The sequence below is a fragment of the Miniopterus schreibersii genome (assembly GCF_964146895.1).
Source record: "Miniopterus schreibersii genome assembly, chromosome: X".
NCBI classification, from domain to species: Eukaryota; Metazoa; Chordata; class Mammalia; order Chiroptera; family Miniopteridae; genus Miniopterus; species Miniopterus schreibersii.
In genome coordinates this window covers 73,951,920-73,979,807 of record NC_138104.1, presented here as the reverse complement: position 1 = coordinate 73,979,807, position 27,888 = coordinate 73,951,920, and the positions used below count along the sequence as shown (strand labels likewise).

The following is a 27,888-nucleotide window of genomic DNA, read 5'->3' as shown; positions in this document are numbered from 1 at the left end:
TAACATCAGTAGTATGCTGCTTTTATCGTTACAGCTTTGAAATACATTTATTGCCTCTTTACTCATTGTACAAAAAATTCATGGTTCTTACACATTAAATTCTTCCAGGTGTGCTGTAGAATAATTTTGTCAACTCTTCAAAAATAGCCAGTTGGGGTTAATTCAGGGAGAATCCACAGATTTTACAATATTGAACTTTGCAGGCCAGTTAGGTTGTGTCTGTTTAGTTACCAGGTCTTCTTTTACAACTTTAAGTTTTAAAAGATTCTCTTCATATTGGTCTCATTGACTTAAAAATGTTTTTCTTGGGTATTGGGGAAGTTGTTTTTATTTTTTAACGTTATGAGTGTTATCTTTTTTGCTTTAATTTTTAAATTTATTGCCTGTATATTGGAAAAGCAATTGATTTTTTAAAATTTATTTTGTATTTATGACTTTTTGAACTTAGTCATGGTTTATTTAAGTTGCTCTTGGATTTGATGTGTTTATACCTTTATTTAGATTTTTTGCTTCTCTATTCACAAATAAGATTTCTTTATAAGTGTGGTGGAGGGTACTGTTTTTATTAAGTTTGGTACCAGGATTACTCTATCTTATTAACATAATTAGGGAAATTTTTCTACAGTACTAAGTTTAACAGAAGAATTTTATTTTCCTTGAAGAACTTACCCATGAACCAACCCATTGATACATGATGCTTTTTATGTGTGTCACTCTTTGATAACTTTTTCTAATAACATTGATAGTTATTGACCTACTAAGGTTTTATTCCTCTTCTTGAGTCATTTTTATAGTTTATATTTTCCTTAAATAATCATTTATTTCATGGATATTTTTACAATTATTATCATAGATTGCATATGGTATTATTTTATTATCCTTTGTAATTATTTTTCTCATTCAAAATGTTGCATGTACAGTACACCCTCTTTTCCTCACAGAAGTTTTATTCGGTCCTGTGGTCAAAGAACTAGCTCATGGATAAATGTATAGCTTTTTCTTTTAAAAATTTTGGCATTGGATGTGTAGTTCTCAGTTGGTTAGAGTGTCGTCCTGATACACCAAGGTTGCGGGTTTGATCCCCAGTCAGGACACATACAAGAATCAACCAATGAATGCATAAATAAGTGGAACAACAAATCGATGTTTCTCTTTCTCTCTCCCTTCCTCTCTCTCTAAAGTCAGTAAGTTAAAGAAATTCATTAACATCTGCTTTCCTCTTTATATTTTATTTAGATTTATTTTGTTGTTTTCCTCTAGCTTCTTGAAATGAATGCATAGTCTATTTTAATTATTTCTGACTTCATAATAAAAGCTCCAGAGCTATACATTTTCTTCTAAGTAGCAGTTTTGACCACATTTCATTAGTTTTGAAAGACAGTGTTGTAGCTATCTTGTTTTTTCTCAATAAACTGCAATTGCAATTTTTACTTCCTCTTTGACCCAGGTTTTTTTTTTTTGTCTTAAAAAAATATATATATAGTGCTGCCCAGCCAGGCATGGCTCAGCGGTTGAGCGTTGACCTAGGATCCAGGCGATTGGGGTTCGATTCCCGGTCAGGGCACATGCCCGGGTTGCGGGCTCGATCAATGACTTTTTCATCATTGATGTTTCTATCTCTCTCTCTCTCCCTCTCCTTTCCTCTCTCTGAAATCAATAAAGATATATTTAAAAAAAAATAGTGCTTACCATTGTTTTACAAATGCTTTGCTTTTCATTGATTTGTTTGGTTCATCCTTTTGTTACCAATTTTTAGATTTATTGCATTGTGTATCGAGAATGTGACCTGAATGATAATTTTTGCTTTTCTTAAGTTAATGAGATTTTATTCATGGCTTCAGATATAATTGTTTTTATAAATGATTCACTGCTGTTTGAAGAAAATATGTATTCTCCATAGGCATAAAAATCATTATATCAATTAATTTTGGTTTAATAATTCTTACATAATTTATATGCTAATTTATTTTTTCTACATAACATCAAAAAATCTGAGAGCAATGTGGGAACCACCCACAATCATTGTTTAATTAATTTCTTCTGGCAATTCTTTACCCCCTCCATCTCACCTTAACCCCTCTGCCCCATACACTTTTTGAAAACTACAAAATTAACACGTTTATAGTATGTGTGTATGTATTCATATATATTTGTGTGTGTATGCTTGTGTGTGTATTTATAAAATCAACAACCCTTTTCCTCTATTCTTATTCCATAGTTTAGAGTGTATCCTTTCAGATCTCTTTTTGTGTATCTTATCACTTTTATTAATATTTGACTATCCTTTCTTTAAAAATCTTAAATTATATGAGTAATAAATGAATGTACCCACATACATGCATATATGCACATATGAAAATACAGCTTTTTAATGAGTGTGGGTTCTATGATATTTTTCTTATATGAATAAGTCATGCTGTACATATTGCTTTGCAACTTGCTCTTTTCTTTTAAGAATAAATCTTAGTAATCTTTCCTTTTAAATATAGATAGATCTACCTCATTCTTTTAAACTGCTGTATAACATTCTATTATATCGATATAGTCATTATTTAGTTAATTAACCCCTTTCTTTGGTGGGTCTGATCCGTTAATTGCCCCTCAAGCAAGATGTTTATTTCTTCTTCTATTATTAGTCAAAATAATCTAGATTTTTAGATCCAGATTATTGTTTTATACATTACCTTCCCTATAAAGAATTATTTTTAAATTTTCTGGATGTAACCTTTGACTTAATTTTGTTGGTCCTTTCAATCTAAAGGTTCAGTCTTTCTATGGCTCAGAGACATTATCTATTATGTCTTTATTATTTCTCTTCTGCTTTTTCTCTCATTTTGATTGATTGAGTGTGTGTGTGTGTCCAGTATCTATTGTCTTTGTGTCTCAAGTTTTCATTCATTACCTCTCAGTTCTGGGAGAATTCCTTTGGAATCATTTTTTTTTTTTTTGGCTATGATTATGAATATATTGTTCACTGCCTTTATTACATTTTTAAGTTAAGTAATTGCTTTTTCACCAGAGACTAGACATTCTGAATCCCAGTATTCTCTTTTCATGGATTCAGTGTCCTCTGAGATCTTGTTGAGAGTATAATTTTTAAAAGTTTATTCCAGTGTTTTGGAGTAAAAAAGTTTCATAAGTAGACATTTGCTTTAATTCTTCAGAACATTTCTCATTGAAAAATTACTTGTTCTTTTTCATATATCTCGTTGATTTTCTCTGTTTATTCATCACTGTGGAAGATGATCTTTTAGTTTTTGAGTTTAAGATGAATTTTGTCAGATTTGTATTCTAGTTCAAGATTAAGATTAATCTTTATATTTTCTATAGTTTTATTTATTACTTCCCTTTTGTTTCTTCTTACCCATCTCCAGATACGGAGAGTAGTCATTTATTAAGAATTGGAGTGGTATGCTAGCCAAAGGCAGTCATGAAGAAGAGAACCTTGCTACTGTGCTGAAAGGTTTCTTCTCTACATGTGTTGTAGCTGCTTGAAATTACCCGGGGCACTGCCACTCTTCTCTAACTGGCACAAAGTTAGGCTCTTCATTTGGAGCCTGATGCTGAGGGCACAGTAAACCATATCTGAAGAAGTCTTTGGAGCCTGATGCTGAGGGGACAGTAAACCATATCTGAAGAAGTCAAGTTATTTGGTCTAGAATGGAGACTTATAGGAAACATAACTGTTTTCTTTTTTTAAATTTTTTTAAATTGTTGACAGTATTCCAGATATCTCCCTAGTTGAAGGGCTGTCACAGAAGGATTAAATTTATTCCATGTAGTCCCAAGGAGTAGAATTATGTTAGAAGAATTATGTTAGAATGTTTTACATTCAAGGAAAAAGGATTGCTTAACTGACACAGCTGCTGATTTAAATATTTATTGACTCCAAATTTCAGTCATTCATTCAGGTATTACCCACACTTTTAGATGTTTCCATTTGACAACAACCTACTTCACGGGTGGCCAAGTGCCTACATAAAGTACTGTCAGGAGGCAATACAGGCACTGACTTTGTCATTTGTTCACAGAGGCATCATCCTCAGAGAATTGCTCCTTTCCATTCCTACCCTCTTTTTTTGTAATTATTTGACCTCAATTTCTTGACATTTAAGGTGGTACTCATTAACCTTCATCTGCATTAATTATCCTCATTCCTTTCTTATGACATTTCTTTGGAAAATGTAGTAGGCAGAATAAAATGTCCACACCCTAATCCCCAGAACCTGTGAATATAGGGGTGGGCAAAAGTAGGTTTACAGTTATTCTTATGGAAAATAATACAATAATTAATAAATAATAATACAAGAATAAACTTTGTGTTTTGCATACTCACAATTGTAAACCTACTTTTGTCCCACTCTGTGTATTACCTTACATGATAAAGGGAAATTAAGTAGACTATGGAATTAAGATTGTAATCAGCTGAATTTAAGGTGGTGATTACCCTGTATTATCCAGGTGGGCCCAATGTAATCACGAGTCCTTAAATGTGGAAGAGGAAGTCAGAAAGTGATATACTGTGAAAAAGACTCAAAAAAGAAAAAAGAAGAAGAAAAAAGACTCAGCTGGCCATTGCTGGCTTTGAAGATAGAAGGAACCCCAAACCAAGGAGTGCAGGAACCCTGTAGGAGCTAGAAAAAAGGTTCTTCATTAAAACCTCTAGAAAGAAACACAGCCCTGCTAATACCTTGATTTTTTTTAACCCAGCGAGTCCTATTTTGAACTTCTGAACTCCAGATCTGTTAGATAATGAATATATGTTATTTTCAGCCACTAAATATGTAATAATTTATTACAGCAGCAGTAGGAAACTAATGAAGGCAGATTTCTGAGAATACCCAAGGCCATATCCCAGGAACAATAGAAACAGCTTTTTGTTATTTTTATTGTTCAAAAACTTAATGTATCTATTGCTGAACCAATGTATTCAACCATCTTCTGATAATCATTCACATATGCTATATACATCCACTTCTCCAAAGCTTCTTATTGACCTACTTTGTGGCCAACTAGGCTCCAGTCAATAAATGTAGCCTGTACAAAAGGAGTCCCAATGAAGTAGGTGAAATTTACAGGGAAGGTTTTTTCTCCTCAATATAAAGAATATTTTTCTGTTAAAACTATTCAAAGAGAGATTGGGCTGTATTTGGAGGTTTTATGGCAGGAACTGAATAACTATTTGGTGGAGACATTAAAGAGAGGGTTCAAGCATTGGTTGAGCTGTTGGACTAATATAGATTTTATTATTCTCAAACCCTAAGACCCTAAGGGATTGTGAGGAAGAAGCATCACTGAGGCTTGAATAGGGCCCTTGTGTACAATGAAAATTGTGGCTACACATTGCCTTCAACCAAGGCAAAAGCAGGCAGTGGAATCCAGCTCATACTCTGTTTGCCAAGCTGTGCATTCTGGTGTGGGGCTGCTATTCCCTGAGGTAGGGGCACCTTTTGCTAATTCATATAAAAGTATTATCTACTTGATAATATGTGTGCCTTCAGGGCTGCATTCACCCAAAGAAGGTAACTTTTTTCTAATTTTCACAAAGATACCATATAGACCAGCACTGACTCTGGGACTACTTTTATAGGAGATGGGTTCTTGGAATTGGTGAACGGGGGATAAATAAAAGAAGGGTTATACTACTAATTATTTAATCTCAGTCTGACTTCTTCAGCCCCTCAGCTCACTTCCAAATGGTGCTATTGGTACTTGCTCCGAATCTATACATTCTAATAGCATAGCTAGTTGGGAAGAGATTGTAATAGATGAATAAACTAATGAGTAAACAAGTCTCTGTGTTTCAGAGCTAAATAAACATGATCTCTTTTGGGAATTCACTGTATAAGGTAGTAGCAAATAGGGAAAGCAAGAAACCTAAGTATGTATTGGAGATCAAGGAGAGAGAGTGTGTTCATTCAAGATGTTGCTAGAGAAGGCAGAGCCTCTCTCTCTGATTTTTAAGACTGGTCACCTACCCAAATGTAGGGATAGATAATGCCAGTGTTCTCAAAGTCGCAGGATATATAGTCAGGCACCTACTTGAAGTAGTTCCCGTATTCATAGCTGAATCTCAGCTGGCCAGGTCTGGTAGCTCTACTGTGCTCAATGCTGCAGACCAGGTAGTCAGATTTATCTGGATGTGATTTTGGAGCTGGACAATATGCAGATTTTTGCCCTGTTTGTGTATTCCTCCAGGTTACCTTTGAGCTGAATCATGAGACCCTCTACTTGGCAGTGAAGCTGGTGGATCACTACCTTATGAAGAAAATATGCAAGAAAGAGAAGCTGCAACTCCTTGGTTCCACTGCATTTCTGATTGCAGCAAAATTTGAGGTGAGCCTGAGTTCATAGGACCTGGAGAGAACTAATCAATCAGATTTCTATCCAAGTCCCACTCCATCCTCCCTCCTGCCTTCTGTCCTTTCCTTCCTTCCTCCCTCCCTTCCTTTCTCTCCCCTTCCCTTGCTAATCTCTCCCCTCCAACCCATCCTCTCTTCCTTGCTTGTCCCTTCCTCCCCAGCCTTGCTTCTCTTATGCCTTGCTCCCTCCCTCTCCTTGCCTCCCCTTTTCTGCTAATTCCTTTTCTCCTCTGCTCTCTTGCCCCTTCCTTCCCTACCTACCACCCTCACTCCCTAGTCTCTTTATTCCCTTGCTCCCTATCTCTCTTCCTCCCTCCCTTGCTCTCTCCCTCAATGTTTGCCTCTCTGGCTCATTTCCTTCCCTAGTCACTTGCTCCCTGGTTCCCTTGCTCTCCCTCCAAGCTTCCTCTCTGATCCCTCTCTGATAGCTCCCTTTCTTGCTTGCTTCCTTGCGGACTCCCTCCCACCCACTCTCACTTGCTGCCTTCCATTGTCCCCTAACCTCCCTAATCTCCTTTTCCCCTTTCTCCCTCTTTCCCCTCTTCTTCTCTCATGCTCTCCCTTGCTCCCTCCTTACTGCTTTCTTCTCTGGCTCATTTTCTCCACTTCTTGCTCACCTACTCCTTGGTTCATTCCCTTGTTTCCCCTCCTTCTCTCTTCTTCCTTCTCTCTCTCCCTCCTTCGCCTTCCCCTTTCCCTACCTAGGGCTATTTTCATGGCTTGAGCAAGTACTTTATGCCTCAGCCTCAAGGGGGCACTTCTCAGCAAATCTTGGAACAAGGAGCATGCCTCTTTTGGTTGCCAGGACAAAGGGCCCCCACTAAGTTTTTTGAAAAGGGGGTATATTCCCCTCACAGGATTGAGAAGTACAGAAAGACTTTTGCAAGGGGAGGTGTGGAGATGGTATGAGAAGAGAAGAAAGGAAGGAGCCAGTGGTGAGTAGAGCAAAGGAAGGGAGAGCTTCTTGCCCTGGTCACCACTAGGTTGCTGTGTGAACTTGAGCAAGTTACTTCTTCCCTCTGGGCCTCAATTTCCTGTCTGAAAAACCAAAGAGTTAATCCAATTTGTGATATGAAATTAGAGAGACAGAGAAAAGTTTGAATAAAGGCTGGGGTGACCAGGTGGATGCATCTATAGAAAAAATGCAGTGGTCTTTCTGCCTCCCAAAGTCCTCTCCCCAAAACCAAGTTTCAGTCTGCAGAGGGTGGGACATGGGAAGGTGCTCCCAGACAAGGTTCTTCTCACCCTTGGGTTGGCCTGGATCTTTCTAGTCTAGCCCCTAATGCACATCCTCCCACCCCCTGTAGTCCTCAGTCTCAGCCTAGTCTCCCTCTGTGCCTGCCTGCCTTTCTCTCACTGCCTGTTACCCCAGCAGTGCCCCCTCCCAAACATCTTTATTTATTCCTTAGACTATGACATGTAGTGAGGGCTTATTTTCCATCTCTAGTTCCCCTTTCTGTGTTCTCTTTTCTTCCCTTCCACCAGAGCAGGCCTTAGATTTCCCATTCCTGGCTCTCACCCATGAGAAGAGAGATCACTGATCCCTGTCCTTGTGCCATATTATGTGCTTCCAATGCTGTAAGAATCCATCCCCAGAGTCCCCATCCTTTCTCCAGTGGTGCAGTTTTGAGGCAGATCTCTCTTGCCTTTCTGACTTTGTTTTTCAGATGGGCCACTCAAATCAACCAGAAGCTGGCTCTCAGAGCTAACCTGAAGATTTATTCCAGGAAATGTCAGTGCCTCCTATCCTTCAACCCCTCCCCCTCTGCCTTTCATCTCCAAGCAGAGAGGAGTGGGCTGTCTTGGCCTGGTGTGACTGTCTCTCTTCTCCACCTATAGGAGTCCTATGCACCTTGTTTGGATGACTTCCTGTACGTCTGTGATGAGGCTTATCAGAGACATGAGATGCTTGCCATGGAAATCAGCATCCTAAAAGCTCTCAAATTTGATATCAACATTCCCGTTGCCTATCATTTTCTGCGCATGTATTCTATGGTAAGAGAGAGAAAGCACATTTCCATTCTCCCTGCTGGGTTTGTCTCCTCAATACCCAGAGTGGCTGACTAAGTGGTAGGGAAAGGGACAATTGGGGACAAGGAATTTCTTCTTCAACCCACCCACCTAGATTAGCAATCTTTATGAAGTGTAGGAGGAAGAAAATTGGAGGTTTGCACAGTATGTCTGTAAAGTTTTGAGGTGAGGGCAGAGTAGGAGAGGGAAAGAAGATTCTTTTATGAGGGACACTTGAGAAGTTTGGGGGAGATGCTGGCAAAGTTCACTTCCTTCACCTGAGTATTGGTTACAGGGGAGGTCACTTTATAATTATTCACTGCATTCTACAAGTGGGTGTTGTATACTTTTCCTCAATGTGTGTGTTATAGGTTATAATTTTAAAAAATACCAACAAGAAAGGGGAAGGACTTCTTTTGGACAATGGAATACATCCTAGTATGGAACCAGATGCAAAGTTGTAGTTGGAAGGCTTTGGCTGTTCAAAGGATGACCTGTACAGAAAGATTAGATGGGAAGGTACCACAGGTGCATTTGGTAATTTGGTTACAAACCATAAAGGTAGTGAATACCACTGCTGATTTCATAATCCACCCTGCCCCCTTAAGATTCTGTGCTTTCAGGGGTAGGGTGCCTTAGTGTGAATCATGATGGTAGGAGAGGTCTATTGTTCAGGCAGAAAGCCATTTAGGCCTGAGGTGGGATAACTGGAAAGAGTAGGTGCAGGGGATCTTCTGCTTGGTGCTGGTTTTCTGAATTGCTTCCTGAACTGGTCCTCTTGCTCCCTTTAGAGTGTCCAAGTCAACATGAATGCAGTAATCTTGTCCCGATTCATCTGCGAGTTGACCCTGCAGGAATATGACTATATCCAGGAAAGGGCTTCTAAGCTAGCTGCTGGTTCCTTCCTCTTGGCCCTCCACATGAAGAAGCTTGGACACTTGGTAAACTCTGCCTAGGGGCATGGGATGGGGATTGAAAAGCAAAGGTTTGGCTCAGGAGGAAGGTATAAATTAGGGCTGTGGGAGTTTTGGTGCCAAAACTGCCATGTACCCACAGTTATGAATTCTTTGACATCTCGACATCTTAGGGTCCTGGCTGCCTAAAGGTTTCTACAGCAATTGTTTTGAAGTATTTTATTCCATTTTTCTTAGTCACAGTACCCTTTGTTCCAAGGAAAGCTTATCTGAAAGCCCAATATCACAAAACAGACTAATGTGAAATTATTCTGGTTGCAGCAGGGGTGGAGCGGGCCCACTTCCTACCTGACTCCATTCCACCTCTGCCCCTTGTAGTCACCTCAGTGAGGTTGCCCCCCCGAGGGAGCTTGTTGGAACAGAGTTTGAAAAGCACTGACCCAGATAAAAGAGTAGTGAAAGCAACTGTCCATGTGTGTAATAGGGGACTTACAGGTATTCTGTAGTGTTCTTCTCTGAAGAGGAAGGCCCTAGAACCTCCTTCCCCAAAACAAGTAAAACTCATTTGATGCTTTCAATTTTATGAAAAATTGTGAAAAGCATCCTCATAGAATTATGAATTTTTACTGATGTGTAACATGCAATCCAAGCAAGAATGAGTATGCTTACAAATGAGCATACTCTTCCCAACCACCCCTAAACCCCTGCAACTTAGAAATCCTAGAGCCATTACTGATGGGAAAGCCTCTGTATGCTGAGAAAGAACTCTATAAACAGTTATGTTTATATAAGTTGAGTGCTTAGTGATCTAAGCACTTTGTATGAACTCATTTAATTTTTACAATAATAACCCTACAAGATCAGTATTTTCCCTATTTTATAGATAAGAAATAAATTCCCATGTTTTGCTAAGGAGAGGCAGAACTAGGAGTGGTATACAACCAGTACTGTATAATCAGAATGGGTGTGGCCATAGCTCTGGAGCTATGGTCCTGGAGGTTCCATGCTAAGCCACGCTTTGACCTCCATAGGTCCTGGGGAAGTCTGGTTGGTACTGAGGGGAACAATTGAGTGGCTCAGGGCAACAAACTGCTTGCCAGCCATTATAGAAATATTTCAATGTTTTACCACTTGACATGGTTGTATCAATGAATATCAGCTAAATGTCAACCCTGATCTGAACCCTGGTCACCTGGTTCCACAATCCTCTAGGCTATATATCCTGCTTCTATAGTTAAGAAAGGCTTAACGAAGGAGGTGACTTTTGAGTTGGATCTTGAAAGAAACTTGTGAGAGGAGACCTTTTAGGTACAGGGAACAATAATTGAACAACATGAAGGTAATAAATAGTGTGATGTGTTGGAGGCAGAATAAGACATTTTCTGTGGATAGAGAAGAGGCTATCTGAACAGGGAATGGTGAGAGATGAGGCCAGAATGGTAGGATGCGTTCAGATTGTAAGAGACCTTTGATGTCATGCTGAGAGACCCATTTTATACTAAGGCACTGGAAGTTTTTGAGACGGGGGTGACATGCCCCTGTTTGTGTGCTTTGGAAACAGTACTGGTAGAGCAGTATAGAAGGTATACTAGATGATAGAGAGTATAAAAGTGGCAACATTGGCAAGTAAGCTTTTGTAATAGTCAAGGTGAAGCACTGGGGCCTGAACTGATGCAGTGACAATAGGGCCACTAATCTTATTTAACACATTAAATATAATGTGTTACCAAATGTTACTCCCCCACTCAGCATGCCAATGATGCCCTTTGCCTGTGGCAGTCGTTTTCAAACAGTATTCGGTAGAGCCCTGGGATTCCTGCAGAACTGTCTCAGGGGCCATATAAAAGATAAAGGGCGTGGGCTTCTTAGCCCTTGCCCCCAATTCCAGGTAAGATATTTGGGCTTCCAGGTAAGATATTTTTTGAAAAGGGGTTTGGGCAAAATAATTTAAGGTATTTTTAGAAAATCACTGCATAATAGAATAAATCTTCCTTTCTCTACCTGTGGAGCTTCTACTTGACTTTAAACACTCATTGTAGATGTCCCCTCTTCTATGAAGCTTTCTGTTACTCTCCTGGCCAGAGTTTGTGGGTCTTTGCTGCCCTGTGCCTCCAGCGCCCTATGCTCATGTCCCTCATAGTACTTCCTATGTATTTTGTAATTCTCTCTGTGCATGTCTGTCTCCCCCACTAGACTATAGACTCCTCAAGAGCAGGAGCTTTAGTCATCTTTGTATTCCCAGCATCCTATACATGGCATGGTAATATTATTCATCCTAGCTAGCATTATTTAGGCACTTACTATGTGCTCTGTTCTATGTGCTTTGTATATATTAACTCATTTAATCATATAATGTAATTACTGTAATGATCCCCATTTGGAAGATTGGGAAACTGAGGCGCCAAGAGGTTAAATGACCAGTTCAAGGCCATGCTATAAGTTAAACTAGAATTTGAACCCCAGCAGTTTGCTTCCAGAAGATTTGCTCTTAAATACTTTGCTATATTGCTTCTGCCACATAATAGGCCTCCTTAAAATTGAATGAGAAAATGAATGCATGGAATGATAGCTGGTAGATCCAGAGAGGAGGAACAGCCTTAAGTTCCTGCTGGCTGTTGAGTTGGGACCTCAAGTTTGTTCTGTGGTTTGCCTGGTCATTGGCTCTTGACCTGAAAGTGAGTAAATTACAAAGTCAGTCCTGTTCCTTGGATTCTTTGGTGGTAGATTTCCACTTACTTGAATATCTATGGCCAGGGTTAATATCCAACTGGTACATATGGATATAGCAATACTACTAGTTTGTGGCTGGAACTTATTCTATAATAATTGGTCACAGTCTATGACGTATGAGTCTCTGAAATGTTTCACTCACTTCCCTTTCTATACCATGGATAGGAAGTTTGGATTTGGGATAGTAGACACAGAGGAAGGGTCTGCTTCCTGTCATAAAAATCACTGTTTATGTTGCTTCTTCCAGGCTCCTTCCCTGGAATATTACAGTGGCTACACGACCTCTGATCTTTACCCCTTGGTCAAAAAGCTTAACACTCTGCTGACTTTGCATCCTTGGGATGATAGGCTCAAGACTGTGCGTTCCAAGTATTCTCACCAGTAAGTACCATGTTCCAGCTGAGGTTGGGTTTGTGCTCAGTCATCGGGAGGCCCAGACTAGCCTCAATTAAGGGAAAAGAAAGATTGAGGTACTTTTTACCTTACTTTCTGCTCCAGGGTTAAAGCAAGATAGAGAACCAAGCAAGGGCCCTGTATCCCACTTATTCCACGAACTCTGCTTGCTTTGACCTATTTTACGCTGAGCAGATGTCTCTTTTGCAGGCTCTTCTGTGAAGTCACCAAAATCGCCCCCTTGGACAAGTTGAAGCTGGATGAAATTTTGAACTCCTGCTAATTCTGAAATTGAGGGTCTGGAACTCTGGCAGCAGCTACCAGGGCCAGGCTAGCATGTAGCTAGGCTATATTTATTTTGTCCTTAAATTTGTCTTTTGATTATTTTTCTTCATTTTTACTCTTTGTTTGTCTTTTCCCAAACTGGATGTTATAAATATTTAAATTTTTTTATGAAAGAGAAGAAATTATTATAGTATTTGTTTAGAAATATAATAAAAAAATATTTGTTGTTAAAATGACTCACCTCCCCTCTTTTTAAATTAATGGAGTTTATTGGGGTGACATTGGTTAATAAAATTATATAGGTTTCAGGTATACAATTCTACAATACATAATCTGTATATTGTATTGTGTGTGTACCACTCCAAGTCAATTCTCTTTTCATCACCCCCTTTACGCTCTTCTACCTCTACCCCTTTCCTTCTGGCAATCACCATGCTGTTGTCTGTGTCCTAAGTCTTTATTTCCTTTGCTTAATCCCTTAACCCTTCTCACCCAGTCTCCAACCCCTTCCCTCTGAAAGCTAGTAGTCTGTTCTCTAGCCATTATTGCATAGCCTAAGGGTGTTATTTTCCTGCCTAGTAAAGATTATGCCTCAGGGTCTAGCTTATCCAATTTCCTTCTCTGTTTGGAGGCTTTCACTTCAGGGAAAGAAGAATTGTCGATTTAAGTGTGAATTGATGGATGAGTCTGTAGAAAGAGGATCCTTGGGGTGGGGTTGGGGTTGGGTGGTAATAATACCTAGTCCAAGGAGGGACACCTCTACTTGACCGACAGGCCTCAGTATTCAGATCTGGACCAATACCCTTTGGTCCCTATCTCACATTGCTTGCTTGCTTTCCTTCTTCCTAGATGATGAAAAGGCAGCGATCAGGAATTTCACTCAAAGATAGCCCTATTTTCATAGTTAGACAGTTTTCTGGAGTCTAAATTTGAAAAAAACTGCTTGGAGTTGCATGCTGAAATCTTTTGGCCTTTATCTTCTGTCAAGAGGATAAATTTCTGCCCTGGCCCAGTGGCTTGGTTGGTTGGAGTGCTGTCCCATACACCAAAAGTTTGTTGTTTTAATTCCCGATCAGAGCACATACCTAGGTTACGGGTTTGATCCCTGGTGGGGCATGTATGGGAGGCCACCTGTTGATGTTTCTCTCTCACACTGATGTTTCTCTCTCACATTAATGTTCCCTCCTACTTCATTTCCCTCTAAAAATCAATAGAAACATATCCTCAGGTAAGGGTACAGGTACAGATACAGATACAGATACAGATACAGATACAGATACAGATACAGATAGATAGATAATCTTTGGGTGATGTGTACGGTACAGCTACCTCATTTGTTCACAGAGGAATTGAACATCGTCTGTGCCAGTTATTAAAGAAATACTGCCTTAATCTGGTCTCTAGGACCTCTGGGACCTCCCCGCAATCTGGCCACTGAAACAAGTAATGTCTGTCACAGGGGAGACCTCTAGAGCTCTATTCTACTACTGCGGCTGGCAACTGTTCTGATCGGTCTGTGGTCTGTGGCCATTTGTTACCACTTGTCAAATATTTTTAATATCAGTCCTCAGGTGTATATCTGGTAGAAGGGGCAGTCAATGCAGAAGTTATGGGGAAAATACCTCTCCAATTCTGGCCCCAGACTCACTGTGCTAGTCTGTTCATATTACCTTTTCTGATGGGTTGGGGACAGGGAGAGCATGCCACACCTTTAGATGTCTTAGTGCTTTCTCATCCTTTGAGTCAGTTTCCCATTCTCCCAACTTAATTTGCCTTGGTGACCAGATATCATTAGGTTCCTTCCTGCCCCATTCCACTGCTTTGCAAGATGACTAAAGGGTACAGTCAGGGAGGTCCAAGCTGCTTGGTAGTGATTTGGCTGGCACAGCCATCTTTACATAAACATGCTAAAAACATTGGGCTGGAATCCATCTTTCAAATCTCTAGCTTCACTTAAAAGAAGTGTCTTATACCTGCTTTTTAATTCTGGAGCTTCGTCAGGGGAAACAATTAACTTGTTCAATTATTTTCCCTTTTTATTCTAACCCTGTTGTTCTTTAGAGGTACTAATGGAACCATAAATTGTTTTTGTTGTTGCATGTCTCAAATTTATTTTACACTTACCACTACTTCATAATTAAGAGAGCTATTAGACCTATATCTTGTTATTTAATGCCTTATTAAAGAAGAACATCTATTTCTCTATCAAGAACTTGTTTTTATGTTTTGAAGACTCTAGTTCAATATAACTGATTTTTTGTAACCTTATATATAGGGTGTCCCAAAAAATGCATACACACACTTTGAATAATTATAAAGGCAGTGTTTATTAAAATACATTTCATTTTCAAAATTGAGCTATCAGCTGTTAAAGTGTGTATACATTTTTGGGGGGATGACTTGTATTTTTAATAGTTTTATTAAGATATAACTCACATATCATACAATTCATCCATTTAAGTGTGCAATTTAATAGTTTTTAGTATATTCACAGAGTTGTACATCTATTGCCACAATCTAATTTTGAAACACTTTTATCACCCCAAAAAGAAACCCTATACCCATTAGCAGTCAATCCCCATTCCACCCTATCCCCACAATCTTCAGTCCTAGACAACCACTAATTTATTTTCTGTCTCTATAGATTTGCCTATTCTGGTTATTTCATAGAAATTAAATGACAAAATTTGTGGCCTTTTCTGTCTGGCTTCTTTCACTTAACATAATGTTTTCCAGGTTTACCCATGTTATAGCATGTGTTGTACTTCATTTCCTTTTATTGCTGAATAACATTCCATTCTATGGATATACTACATTTTATTTATTTAGTCATCAGTTGATGAAAATTTGAGTTGTTTCTACTTTTTGGCTCGAATTATGAATAATTCTGCTTGAACATGCCTGGTCAAGTTTTGTGTGGACATATGTTTTATGTCTCTTGTGTGTATACTTAGAGGTGGAATTGCTGGATCATGTACTGTTTTAATTCTCAACAGAATTTTACATTCTCCACATCTTCTCTAACACTTTTATTACCTTTTTGGAAAAATTATAGCCTTCTACTTGGGTGTGAAGTGGTATCTTATTGTGGTATTGCTTTTCCTTTCCCTGAATATTAATGATGTTGAGCATATTTTCATGTGTTTATTTGCCATTTGTGTATTGTCTTTGGAGAAATGACTATTCAAATTCTTTGCCAACTTTTAATTGGGTCATTTGTCTCTTTATTATTGAGTGGTAAGAGTTTTTTATATATTCTGGATCATACATATCATTTGCAAATATTTTCTTTGGGTGGTCTTTATTTTCTTGATAAATGTTATTTGAAGCATAAAAGTTTAAAATTTTGAAGTCTAATATATCTATTTTTGGTTTTGTATCATATCTAAGAAGTCAATGTCTAATCCAAGGTGATGAAGATTTAACCCCATGTTTTATCCTAATAGTTTTATATATGTAGCTCTTAGATTTAGGCCTTAAATCTATTTTGAATTAATTTTTATATATGGTGTGATATAAGGGTCCAACTTTATTTTTTTGCATGTAGATATCCAGTTGCCCCAGCACCATTTGTTGAAAAAGCTCTTGGTGCTGTTGTTGAAACTTAATTGACTGTAAATATGAGAGCTCATTTCTGGAGTATCAATTGTATCCCATTTACCTATATATCTATCCTTATTCCAGTAACACCACTTTGATTACTGTAGCTTTGTAGTCAACTTTGGAATCAGGAAATGTGAGTTCTCTAACTTTCTTCCTCCTTTTCAAGATTGTTTTGGTTATTTTATTATTTTTTTAGCATCGGCTCGTTAATTTCTGAAAAGAAAGCTGGGATTTTGGTAGAAATTGCATTGAATTTATAGATTAATTTGGGGATTATTGCCATCTTAACCATATTAAATATTCTAATCATGTGTTTTGTATCAGTCTCAGCCTATAGATAACCAATGTTGTAGCTGGACTGGCCTTTGTGTTTCTTATTAAGATTGAGAGACACTTGCAGCAATAACCATCAGGAAACTTTGAAAGAGATAAGGTTTATTACTTAGAGGTCATGGAAATTACACAGCACATCTGGTTCCAGACTAACCACTTAGTAACACACATACACCAGACAGATCTGAATAACACTGCAAAGGCTTTGAAAACTGAACTGACAGTGGGGCCTTCAGCCCACAGAAAGCTGGTAGAAATCCTGTGGCCTGAAAATCAGATTGACTGCTAAAGCAAAAATATGAATGTTTTTTATATGACTTAAGCAACCTGTTTTATAATGTCATATTCAAAATGTCCAGGATATCAACCATATTCACAGTTTAAAGAAGAAAAATCACATATCAATTGATGCAGTAAAAGCATCTGACAAAACACAGCATTCATCCATGATAAAATAATCAACTAAGAATAGGTGTTAACTTCCTCAGTCTGATAAAGGCTGTCTCCAAAAATCTGCATGTAACGTCATATTTAATGGTGAAAGACTGAATACTTTCCTCTAAGGTTAGGAACAAGGCAAGGATGTCTACTCTCATCAGCTCTATTAATATTATGCTAAAAGTTATCCCATGCAATGAAACAAGAAAAAGAAATAAAAAGAATATAGATTGAAAAGGAGGAAATAAAATTAACTTTTTTTTTTTTTTTTTTTGCAGGTGACATGATTATATGTGTAGAAAATCTCAAAGAATCTACATAAAAAACTCCTAGAACTAATATGTTTCTTTAGCAAGGTCACAGGACACAAAGTCAACACACACACACACACACAAACACAATCACATTTCTTTTTTTAAAAATTTATCTTTATTGTTGAAAGTATTACAGTTGTCCCATTCCCCCCCCCCCCCCAATTGACCTCCTCCACCTCGCTCCTACCCCCTCCACCTCGCTCCTACCCCCTCCTCATGCCTTCACTTCGTTATTGTCTGTGTCCATGGGTTATGCATATATGCATATAACTTCTTTGGTTAATCTCTTCCCACCCTTCACCCCCCTTCCCTCTTCCCTCTGAAATATGATCATCCATTGCATGCACCAATGTCTCTGCATCTATTTAGTTTGTCAGATTCTTTTGTTCATTAGCTTCTTCTTAAAGAAGGCCCTTCAACATTTCATGTAGTACTGGTCTGGTGGTGATGAACTCCTTTAGCTTTTCATTGTCTGAGAAGCTCTTTATCTGACCTTCAATTATAAATGCTAGCTTTGCTGGGTAGAGTAATCTTGGTTGTAGGTGCTTGTTTTTCATTACTTTGAATATTTCTTGCCACTCCCTTCTGACATGCAAGGTTTCTGTTGAGAAATCAGCTGACAGTCGTATGGGTGCTCCCTTCTAGGTAACTAACCGCTTTTCTTTTGCTGCTTTTAAGATTCTCTCTTTATCTTTAACCTTTGGCATTTTAATTATGATGTGTCTTGTTGTCGGCCTCTTTGGGTTCCTCTTGTTTGGGACTCTCTGTGCTTCCTGGACTTGTAAGTCTATTTCTTTCACCAGGTAGAGGAAGTATTCTGTCATTATTTTTTCAAATAGGTTTTCAATTTCTTGCTCTCTTTCTTCTCCTTCTGATATCCCAATAATTCGAATGTTGGGCTGCTTGAAGTTGTCCCAGAGGTTCCTTATGCTTTCTTCATATTTCTGGATTCTTTTTTCTTTTTGCTCTTCTGGTTGGGTGTTTTTTGTTTACTCCTGGTGCAAATTGCTGATTTGATTCTCAGCGTCCTCTACTCTATTGTTGATTCCCTGTAAATTATTCTTCATTTCACTTCCTGTAGCCTTCATTTCTGATTGGTACTTTATTATGTCATTGATGATCTAACTAGTTTTCTTAACAGTCTTACTAAAATCCTTGAGCATCCTTATAACCATTATTCTGAACTCTGTATCTAGTAGCTTGTTTGGTTCTATTTCATTTAGTTCATTTCTGGAGATTTCTTCTGTTCTTTCCTTTGTGACATGTTTCTTTGCCTCCACATTTTGGCTGCTTCTAGGTGTTTGTTTCTATGTATTAGGCAGAGCTGCTATGTCTCCTGGAATTGGTAGAGTGGCTTTGTGTAGTCAGCTCCCCAGTCATCTGAGCTGGGCCTTCTAGGTACTCCCCTGTGTGGGTTGTGTTCACTGTCCTGTTGTAGCTGAGCCTTGGTTGCTGTTGGCACCACTGGAAGGAATTCACTCCCAGACCAATCAGCTTTGAGGACCAGCTGCAACTATAGCCAAAGAGCTGCTGTACTGGAGACATTCCTTTGGAGCAGAATTTACTTCAGTGGAACTTTGGTGTTCACCACATGTGCCCCTTGGGTGTGTCACTCATGAATGTGGTAGGGTTGTAAAACAGCATGGTCGAAGCTGACCACTAGGTGCACTGTCTCTGGGGCCTCCCGGGAGGTGCAAAGTCAGCCTGTGCCAGTTCCTTGCCCAAGGCCACCCAGCATGAGCTACACAGCATACTGCAGTTGTCTGCTACTTTGCTGCGCTGGGAGGTGTCCAGGAGAGGCCAAGCTATGAATCAATGCCAGCTGCTGCTAGTGCTAGGCCTGGGGCCACTCATCAAGATGTATGGAACACGCTGCTGCTTGTTTGAGAGATTTTAGGAAAGTCCTAAGCATGAGACTAGAGAGGCCACTTGCATAGAAAAGCCACTGGAAATGGTTTGGATGAGCTTGCAAGTAGGGAGGGCAGGGTCTCCAGGAATCACCAGGCCGGGACCAAAGGTGTGAGTCAGGTGCTGGAGATTCAAAGATGGCACCTGCCTGCTGGCTCTTTGGGGGAAGGGCTTGCCAAAGGAGCAATGGCGTCTTCCAGCTCTTCTGTCTAGGAGAAAACTGCCCCTCCGCCTCTTGCCCTGATTTCAGGCAATTTAGTTCTCCCTGAATGTTCCAGGTTCCTTTCAAACTGTTGCCCAGTGCTGGAGCTCAGAGGGAGCGCATCTGAGTGAGTCCATGCATGGGTCTTTTATGAGGAGCTGCCTGGGACTCCTGCAGCCTCTGCATCCCTCAGCGACAATCCCTGCTGGTTTTTACAGCCCGAAGTTGTGGGACTTCTCTTCCTGGCACTGGAACCCTGGGCTGGGTGGCCTGTTGTGGGGCAGGGACCCCTTGCTCCTCCAGGAAACCTCCATTGCAGAGATAGTCCTCCCGGATTTAAACCGCAGCACCGGGTGTGGGACTGTGGCTGAGTCTCTATGATTCAGCCCCAATCCCCCTGCATCTCTGCTCCTCCTACTGGTCTTTTTGCTTCTTTAGTTCCCTAGTTGTAGGACTTCTGTTCCACTAGATTTCAGGAGGTTCTGAATGATGGTGGTTCTGTATTTTAGTTGTAATTTTGATGTGGTTGTGGGAGGTGGCTGGTACTGGGGTTACCTACGCCTCCATCTTGTTCATTCTCCCAAAATCACATTTCTGTATCCTGACAATGCACAAAGAAATTCAAACTTTAAGATGCCATTTATAATAGCTCCCCAAAATGAAATGCTTCGGTATAAATCTAATAAAATGTTTACATAATCTATGTGGTAGAAACTACAAAATGTTCATGTAAGAAATCATCTAAATTGAGATACATTGTGTTCATGGAATGGAAGTGTCAACTGAATAAAGATGTCACTTCTCAAATTGATCTGTATATTTAACTCAATACTTGTCAAAGTTCTAGCAGATTTTTTTTTTGTAGATATAGACAAACTGATTCTGAAATTTATATGGGCAAAAGAGCTAAAATAACTAAGACCATTCTGAAAAAGAATGACGTTGGAAAAATCACACCACCTGATTTGAAGATTATAAAGCTACAGTAATGAATGTGGTATAGTACTGGGGAAGAGAAAGACACAGAGAAATACAATAGAATAGAGAGTCCAGAAATAGCTCCACACAATTATGGCTATTTTGGAGAAAGATACAAAAGCAATTCAGTGATAAAAGCAGTCTTTTTATTATTTATTATTATTTTAAAAAATATTTTTATTGTTGAGCATACTACAGATGTCCCCTCCTTTTTCTCCCTCTTGCCTCCCACCATCTGGTTTCTGCCCCACCCCAAGCCTTCACCACCCTATTGTCTGTGTTCATGGGCAATGAACATATGCATATAAGTTCTTTGGTTAACCTCTTTCCATGCCCCCTTCCCTCTGAGCTTTCTCAGTCTGTTCCATGTTTCCATGCCTCTGGTTCTGTTTTATTCATCAGTTTATTGTGTTCATTAGATTCCACATATAAGTGATATCATGTGATATTTGTCCTTCTCTGAGTGGCTTATTTCGCTTAGCATAATCATCTCCAGGTCCCTCCATGCTGTCTCTAAGGGTAATAGATCCTTCTTTTTTATAGCTGCATAGTATTTCATTGTGTAAATGCACTACAGTTTTTTATCCATTCATCTACTGATGGGCACTTGGGCTGCTTAGCTGTTATAAATAATGCTGCTATGAACATAGGGGTGTATATATTATTTACAATTAGTGTTTCAGGATTCTTTGGATATATTCCCAGAAGTGGGATTGCTGTATCAAATGGCAGTTTAATTTTTAATTTTTTGAGGAAACTCCATACTGTTTTCCATAGTGGCTGCACCAGTCTGCATTCCCACCAGCAGTGTCCTAGGGTTCCTTTTTCTCCACATCCTCACCAGCACTTGTTGTTTGTTGAATTATTGATAGTAGCTATTCTGGCAGGTGTGAGGTGGTACCTCATTGTCATTTTAATTTGCATCTCGCTGGCGATTAATGATATTTAGCATTTTTTCATATGTCTCTCAGCCATTTGTATGTCCTCTTTGGAGAAGTGTCTCTTCAGGTCCTCTGCCCATCTTTTAATTGGATATTTAAAATTTTATCTTTATTGTTGAAAGTATTACAGATGTCCCTCTTTTTTCTCCTTTTGACCCTTCAACCAAACACCCACCCCCTGCCCCAGGCCGTCACCACACTACTGCCTGTGTCCATGGTTTATGCATATATGCATATAAATTCCCCCCACATTCCCTTGAGATTCGTCAGTCTGTTCCATGCTTCTATGTTACTGGATATATTTGTTTGTCTTTCTTTTGTTGAGTTGTATGAGTACTTTATATATTTTGGAAATTAACCGCTTATCAGATGTATCATTGGCAAATATGTTCTCCCATACCATGGGCTCCTGTTTCATTTTGATGCGGGTTTCTTTTGCTATGCAGAAGCCTTTTAGTTTAATGTAGTCCTATTTGTTTATTTTTTTCCCTTCATTTCTCTTGCCCTAGGCCAGGGGTGGGGAACATCTGGACAGGGCTGTGTATACCATGGGTGAAATAATTTGGTCCGGCCCTGCCAAGGCAACCGCAGGCAGGACTTGAAATTCAATAAATCTAGGATCTTTTTTCATAGCTAATTTTGAAGTTGATGATTTTGTATGGCCCGAGAATGATGTTATAAATATCCAAATGGCCCTTCACAGGAAAAAGTTTCTCCATGCCTGCCCTAGGCCATGTATCAGTGAAAATTCTGCTATGTGAGATATCTGATATTTTGCTGCCTACATTTCCTTCTAGGATTTTTATAAAAGCAGTCTTTTTAATACATGGTTTTGGAAGAATTGGACATCTGTATGCCAAAAAATGAACCTTCATTTAAACCTCATTTGTTTTTCAAAAATTAGTTCAAATGGAATCAGATCTAAAATTAAAACATAAACTATAAAACCTATAGAAGTCAACATAAGAGAAAATCTTTGTGACCTGGGGTTAAATCAGTGTTTCTGAGCAGCAGCACTATTGACATTTTGGGCCAGATAGTTCTTTGTTGTGGGAACTTTCCTGTGCATTGTAGGATATTTGGCCGTATTCGTGACCCTTAACCATTAGATACCAGTAGCCCTTCCCAAGTTGTGACAACCAAAAGTGTGTCCAGATATTGCTCAATGTTTCCAGTGGCAAAATCATCTGTTGTTGAAAACAATTGAGCTAGTGGAAGAGTTCTTAGATATGACACAAAAAGCACAGTCCATAGAAGGAAAAAAAAAAGATGACTTGTTCTTTATAAAAGTGTAAAACTTTTCCTCTGAAAGATATTAAGAGAATGAAAAGATAAACTACAGACTTTCAGAAGATATTTGTAAATGATATCTGCCAAAAAACTTGGATCTAGGATATATAAAGAATTCTCAAAACTCAATAATGAGTAAATGAAAAACACAATTACAAAAAAGGGAAAAGAATTTGAACAAATACTTCACCAAAGGGGATTTAAGTGTGACAAATAAGCACATAAAAAGATGTTGAACGTCATTTGGTGTTAGGGAAATGCCATGATGAGATGCCATTAAACACCTATTAGAATGGCTAAAATAAAAATTAATTTATTCCAAGAGCTGATGAGGATGTAGAGCATGTGGAACTCTCACATATTGCTAGTTTGGATGCAAAATGGTACAGCCACTCTGGAAAACAGTTTGGAAGTTTCTTACCAAGTTAAACTTGTGTTTATCACATAACCCAGCAATCCTACTCCTGAGTAATTATCCTAGAGAGGTGAATACAGTAACCTATATATGAATGTTTACAGCAGCTCTATTCATAAAGTTTCTTCAGTGGGTGAATGGATAAATGAAACGGTGGATCCATAGGATCGAATACTATTCAGCAATACAAAGGAACATATTATTGATTCACATGACAACTTGAAAGAATCCGAAAGGCTGAGTTAAAGAAGCTTGTTTCAAAAGGTTACATATTCTATGACATTCTTTTGTTGTTGTTGACAGTATTACAGATGTCTCCCATTTTCTCCCTTTTTGACCCTTCCACCTAACTCCTGCCCTACCCCAGGCCTTCCCCATACTATTTATTGCCTGTGTTATGCATATATGCATATATGTTCTTTGTGAATGGCTTCCTGCTCCCCCCTCCCCAGTCCACTCTCCACTGAGATCTGTTATTCTGTTCCATGCATCCATATCTTTGGACCTATTTTGTTCATCAGTTTATTTTGTTCATTAGATTCCACATATAAGTGAGATCATGTGATATTTTCCTTTTTCTGACTGGCTATTTTGCTTAGCATAATACTCTCCAGGTCCATCCATGCTGTCCCAAAGGGTAAGAGCTCCTTTTTTATAGCTGCATAGTACTCTATTGTGTGAATGTACCACAGCTTTTTTATCCACTCATCTACTGATGAGCACTTGGGCTGTTTCCAGATCTTAGCTATTGTAAATAATGCTGTTTTGAATATAAAGGTGCATATATTCTTTCTGATAGGTGTTTCAGGATTCTTTGGTTATATTCCTAGAAGTGGGATTGATGGATCAAATGGCAGTTTAATTTTTAATTTTTTGAGGAACCTCCATACTGTTTTCCAGTCGCTGCACCAGTCTGCATTCCCACCAGCAGTGTATCAGGGTTCCCCTTTCTCCACATCCTCACCAGCATTTGTTATTTATTGATGTATTGATGATAGTGGTTCAAACAGGTATGAGGTTGTATCTCCTTAGTGGTTTTAATTTGCATTTCTGATGACTAGTGATGTTGAGTATGTTTTCATATGTCTCTTGGCCATCTGTATGTCCTCTTTGGAGAAGTGTCTATTTAGGTCCTTTGCTCATTTTTTATTGGATTGTTTGTCTTCCTGTTGTTGAGTTGTATGAGTTCTTTGTATATTTTGGAAATTAACCCCTAATCAGATGCATCATTGGCAAATATACTTTCCTATACAGCAGTTTCCCTTTTAAATCTGACATCCTTAAAAGAAAAAAAAAACTGTTGTAATGGAAAATAGGTCAGTGTTAGAGATATGGTTAAGGTGTGGCTATAAAGGAATGATGTGAAGGAGATTTATGGGCAGTGAAAACTATTCTGTATAGTGGTGGTGGTTACTAGAATATCTACATGTGTTAAAATTCACTGAATTTTACACCAAAAGAAAAAAAGACAATTTTATTTTACAGTAATTTAAAAAAGACTTAAATTCAATTCTAATGGAACTTTTCTAGCCTATAGGATGTATCCTAAACTTCATAACATGAATTACAGAGCCCCCCTTGGTGGTAGTTCCTCAGCAATGGACCTTTTTCCCTCGGAAAGCCTAAGAATGTAGTTTTTTATGGGGGTAGACTGAAATGTGGTTTTGAAGATCACAACTGTTTTGTCTCTAAGTAAGCGACAGTTTTAGTATTGGTAAGGCAATGATTTAGAAGATCTGGCTTCTTACCCTGGTGTAGCATTTTGTGGAATAATGTTCTATTTTAGCCTCATTTGTCTACCAATTAATTGTGACTAATAACTGGCTCTTCCAGGGTCTCTGTTGGTAGGGCAGAAATTGAACCATTTTTGATCCCAGGTCTCACCAATTTTGCATCTGAACAGAACAGTCCATCCTACCTCAAACCCTTCTGGAAGGGTGAGGAGTACGTAATGTATGTGTTATGTGGCCAGACTGTATTGTCAAAAGTTCTTTAAGGTGCTTTTTGCATTTGTGCATCTATTTAGCAGTCATGGCTGTACTCCTCTACCTTACTTTCCCTCCCCAGTTCATTTCATTGAAATCTAGGTGCTGCAGAGAATTGGTTTCTAGAACAATTACAGTGGCAGGTGTTTCTCCACAGGATTGAACTGAATTGCAGCTAGGTTTTAGAACTTTTTGTGGCAGTCTGATGGAGATCATCCTGATGGAGATTCTTGGCTTGTGCTGCTGCTGTCCTCCCTTACCTGCCATCCCTACATGCATGTGGCTTGTTTAGAGCTTGGATACCACCGAAACTCATCCACCATTTCCAATACCATTCATCTCCCTCCATCCTGAAGTAAATGATGAGACACTGGTGCTGATAATGTTTATCCATTTATTAAAATATTTTAAGAAGCAAAACTATTAACTTTCATTAACTTTGAAAACTGGTGTTCCATTTTTTTTGTGGGGAGGAGGAACAGGCAAACTTTGTGGACTTTTTCTTTCTGCTTTTTCCTGTTATCCCACAACTATCCCAGCTTCCACCCCCAACCAGCCCCTGGCCCTGCTGCTTATTTGCAGGGGCCTTTGAAAAAAGAAAAACATGGAACAGAAAACAACATAGATTACAAACTAGCAAATATACAGATGCAATCCAGGTCCTTTACAGGATGGAATGGTGCTAATGGATTTGGTTGCTTTGGTATTAGTTTCTGCTTCTTACGAAACTAAAATTATTCTACTTGTGTCCTGAGGGAAGATTATGTTGATCCCAACTGTCTTCTGATCAACCTTTAACCTAGTTTATTAAGTTGAAAATCTCTTATTCTTCCCCTGCCCTTTTGGACACAGTGCAGGTCCTTTTTGGAGAGAGGGCTGATAGCTGCTGACTTATAGTATTGACACCAGAAGCAATTACTGGCAGTCCAAGTCTCTTGGTGTTTTTCTCCACTGTTCTTTCCAGGTATTGCCCACTCAATCCCTCAGAAAGTGCTACCAAAAATGCAACCAAACCCCAGAACTTTGGCTCTTAATGGCATCTCTGAACAAATTGAGGTGGGTATTTGATGTCTGGTCCTACCACCCGAGCAATTGTATTACTGTAAGTAGTTAATAATGAAGTCCTGAAAGGAGCTTATGCATCCAGAGGCTAAGCCAACTCCCTTGAGAAAGAGATCACCATTCCTTGCTTTGTTTGCAAGCTAGTATATGCAAGAACAGGTGCTCAGCAAGCTGTCTTCCTTTTGGGGAAGCAACTGGTAACTAAGCAATTTAGGAGATAACCAAGCGATTTAGCAAGCCACACCTGCTCCTGGGTCTAATCACCTATCAATTCTGCTCCATGAATTGACTTCAGCCTCAAATCCATGTTGTTTTGTTCAATATCATTCTGGCTCAGAGTGGGTGAAAGGGAATCCGAATGGTACAACAAAGCAACCATAGCACTACAGTGTACAAAGACATATCGTAAGTCAGCAAAGTTAGCACAGGAGATGGAGTCCTATTATAGTTTACTATCATCAGTTATAAAAAGAATTAGAAGGCAAGGCCCTGTTTAGGCACTGCCAAGATAAGGCTACCCTCTCCCAGGATTTCCTTCTTTTTCCTTAAGTTTGCTCTTTTGGAAAATTTCCATTTTGGAAAAGGTTCTTCTGAGAAAAATGCAACTTGGTTCCCAACTCTGTGAGTAAGTGTGCAGGTGGTAATGTATGCAGCCACAGAGGAACCAAGTCAGGCTGCAGTGGTGACCTTGCTGATTTAATTTAATACCTCCTCCTGGGAAGAAAGAATGATGCAGAGAAAGCCAAAGACACAGCAACAGCACATTCCCCACTCAAATATGTACAGTAAATTAACATATGCTGATGCTTAAATAAGTTTTCAATGTTTTATCTTTTCCATTAACGTTCTTCTGAAGTTGTAGAGTTAGAACTTCTTAATTTGTTTGGCACAGCAATCAGACATTTGGGGACTATCCCCTTGTTAGTACTTTTTCTCCTCACCCCTGCAGAGGTGAAACACAGGCAGCTGGTTTAAGTGGACTAGGCTGGTGGAATTCCAGAGCTGAGAAACAGTGGTTAGAGTCTGGATTGTGCACCTCAATGAACCAGCCTGGATGGAGTCAGGTAACTGAGCACACTAAGTTTGAGAAGTAGGGAGAGGCCAGTTTTCTGGCTTTCTTTTGATTAGTGGGAAGGGACACTTAGCTAAAGGTGTGAGTTGAGGGTGGGATAGAGAATACAAGGCGGACCAGAGAGAATCTCTCTGGACACTGGAGTTTGATTAGGTTTGCTTGACTGGGAGTGGGCATTGAAACAATGTTAATTGGGATTGGGAGCAATTTTGGCACAGTTTGTTTTCATGAGAAATTTGGAAGAACCATGGGAGAAGCAAGGCTCTTAGCCTCCATTCTCTCAGGCCCATGTTCTTTCTGGTCACTCTGAATGCCCCTCTGTACTCAAGGGAAAGAGCAAGATGGGAAATTCAAAGATGATTTGGGAATCACCCAACAGCCTGTCCAGAAGATGCAAGCCCAGATGGAGCTTGTGCGGAAGGGCCTAGGTTGTTACTTGATTGTCAGGCAGTCCCTAGCTCAGGCATCTAAGTCACAGAGCTCAAGGACTGGTTGCTCCATATGGTCTTTTTATTGGGGAAGGAGACAGCACATGTCAGGGCAGTTGCTGATGTAGAGTCCAGAACAAATAGGGAAAAAAGGCAGCATGCCAGCTTAGGCCCCACTCTAGGGCATTAGTGTTTTGTTCTCCTTTCCATGGCCTGGCTCAGAAT

The 27,888-nt window shown here is 39.3% G+C and overlaps 1 protein-coding gene across 2 annotated transcripts in view; it reads left to right on the top strand.

Moving 5' to 3' along the window:
• CCNB3 (cyclin B3) overlaps window positions 1-12,923 on the top strand; it is a 43,078-nt gene extending 30,155 nt beyond the window's left edge. For both annotated transcript variants that reach the window (XM_081126459.1, XM_081126458.1), the window contains exons 8-12: window positions 6,199-6,336; window positions 8,202-8,357; window positions 9,164-9,313; window positions 12,264-12,397; window positions 12,620-12,923. In XM_081126459.1, the coding sequence (XP_080982585.1) occupies window positions 6,199-6,336; window positions 8,202-8,357; window positions 9,164-9,313; window positions 12,264-12,397; window positions 12,620-12,692 (651 nt within the window). In that variant the 3' untranslated portion in view covers window positions 12,693-12,923. The remainder of the gene's footprint in view (window positions 1-6,198; window positions 6,337-8,201; window positions 8,358-9,163; window positions 9,314-12,263; window positions 12,398-12,619) is intronic.
• The last annotated feature ends 14,965 nt before the right edge of the window (window positions 12,924-27,888 follow it).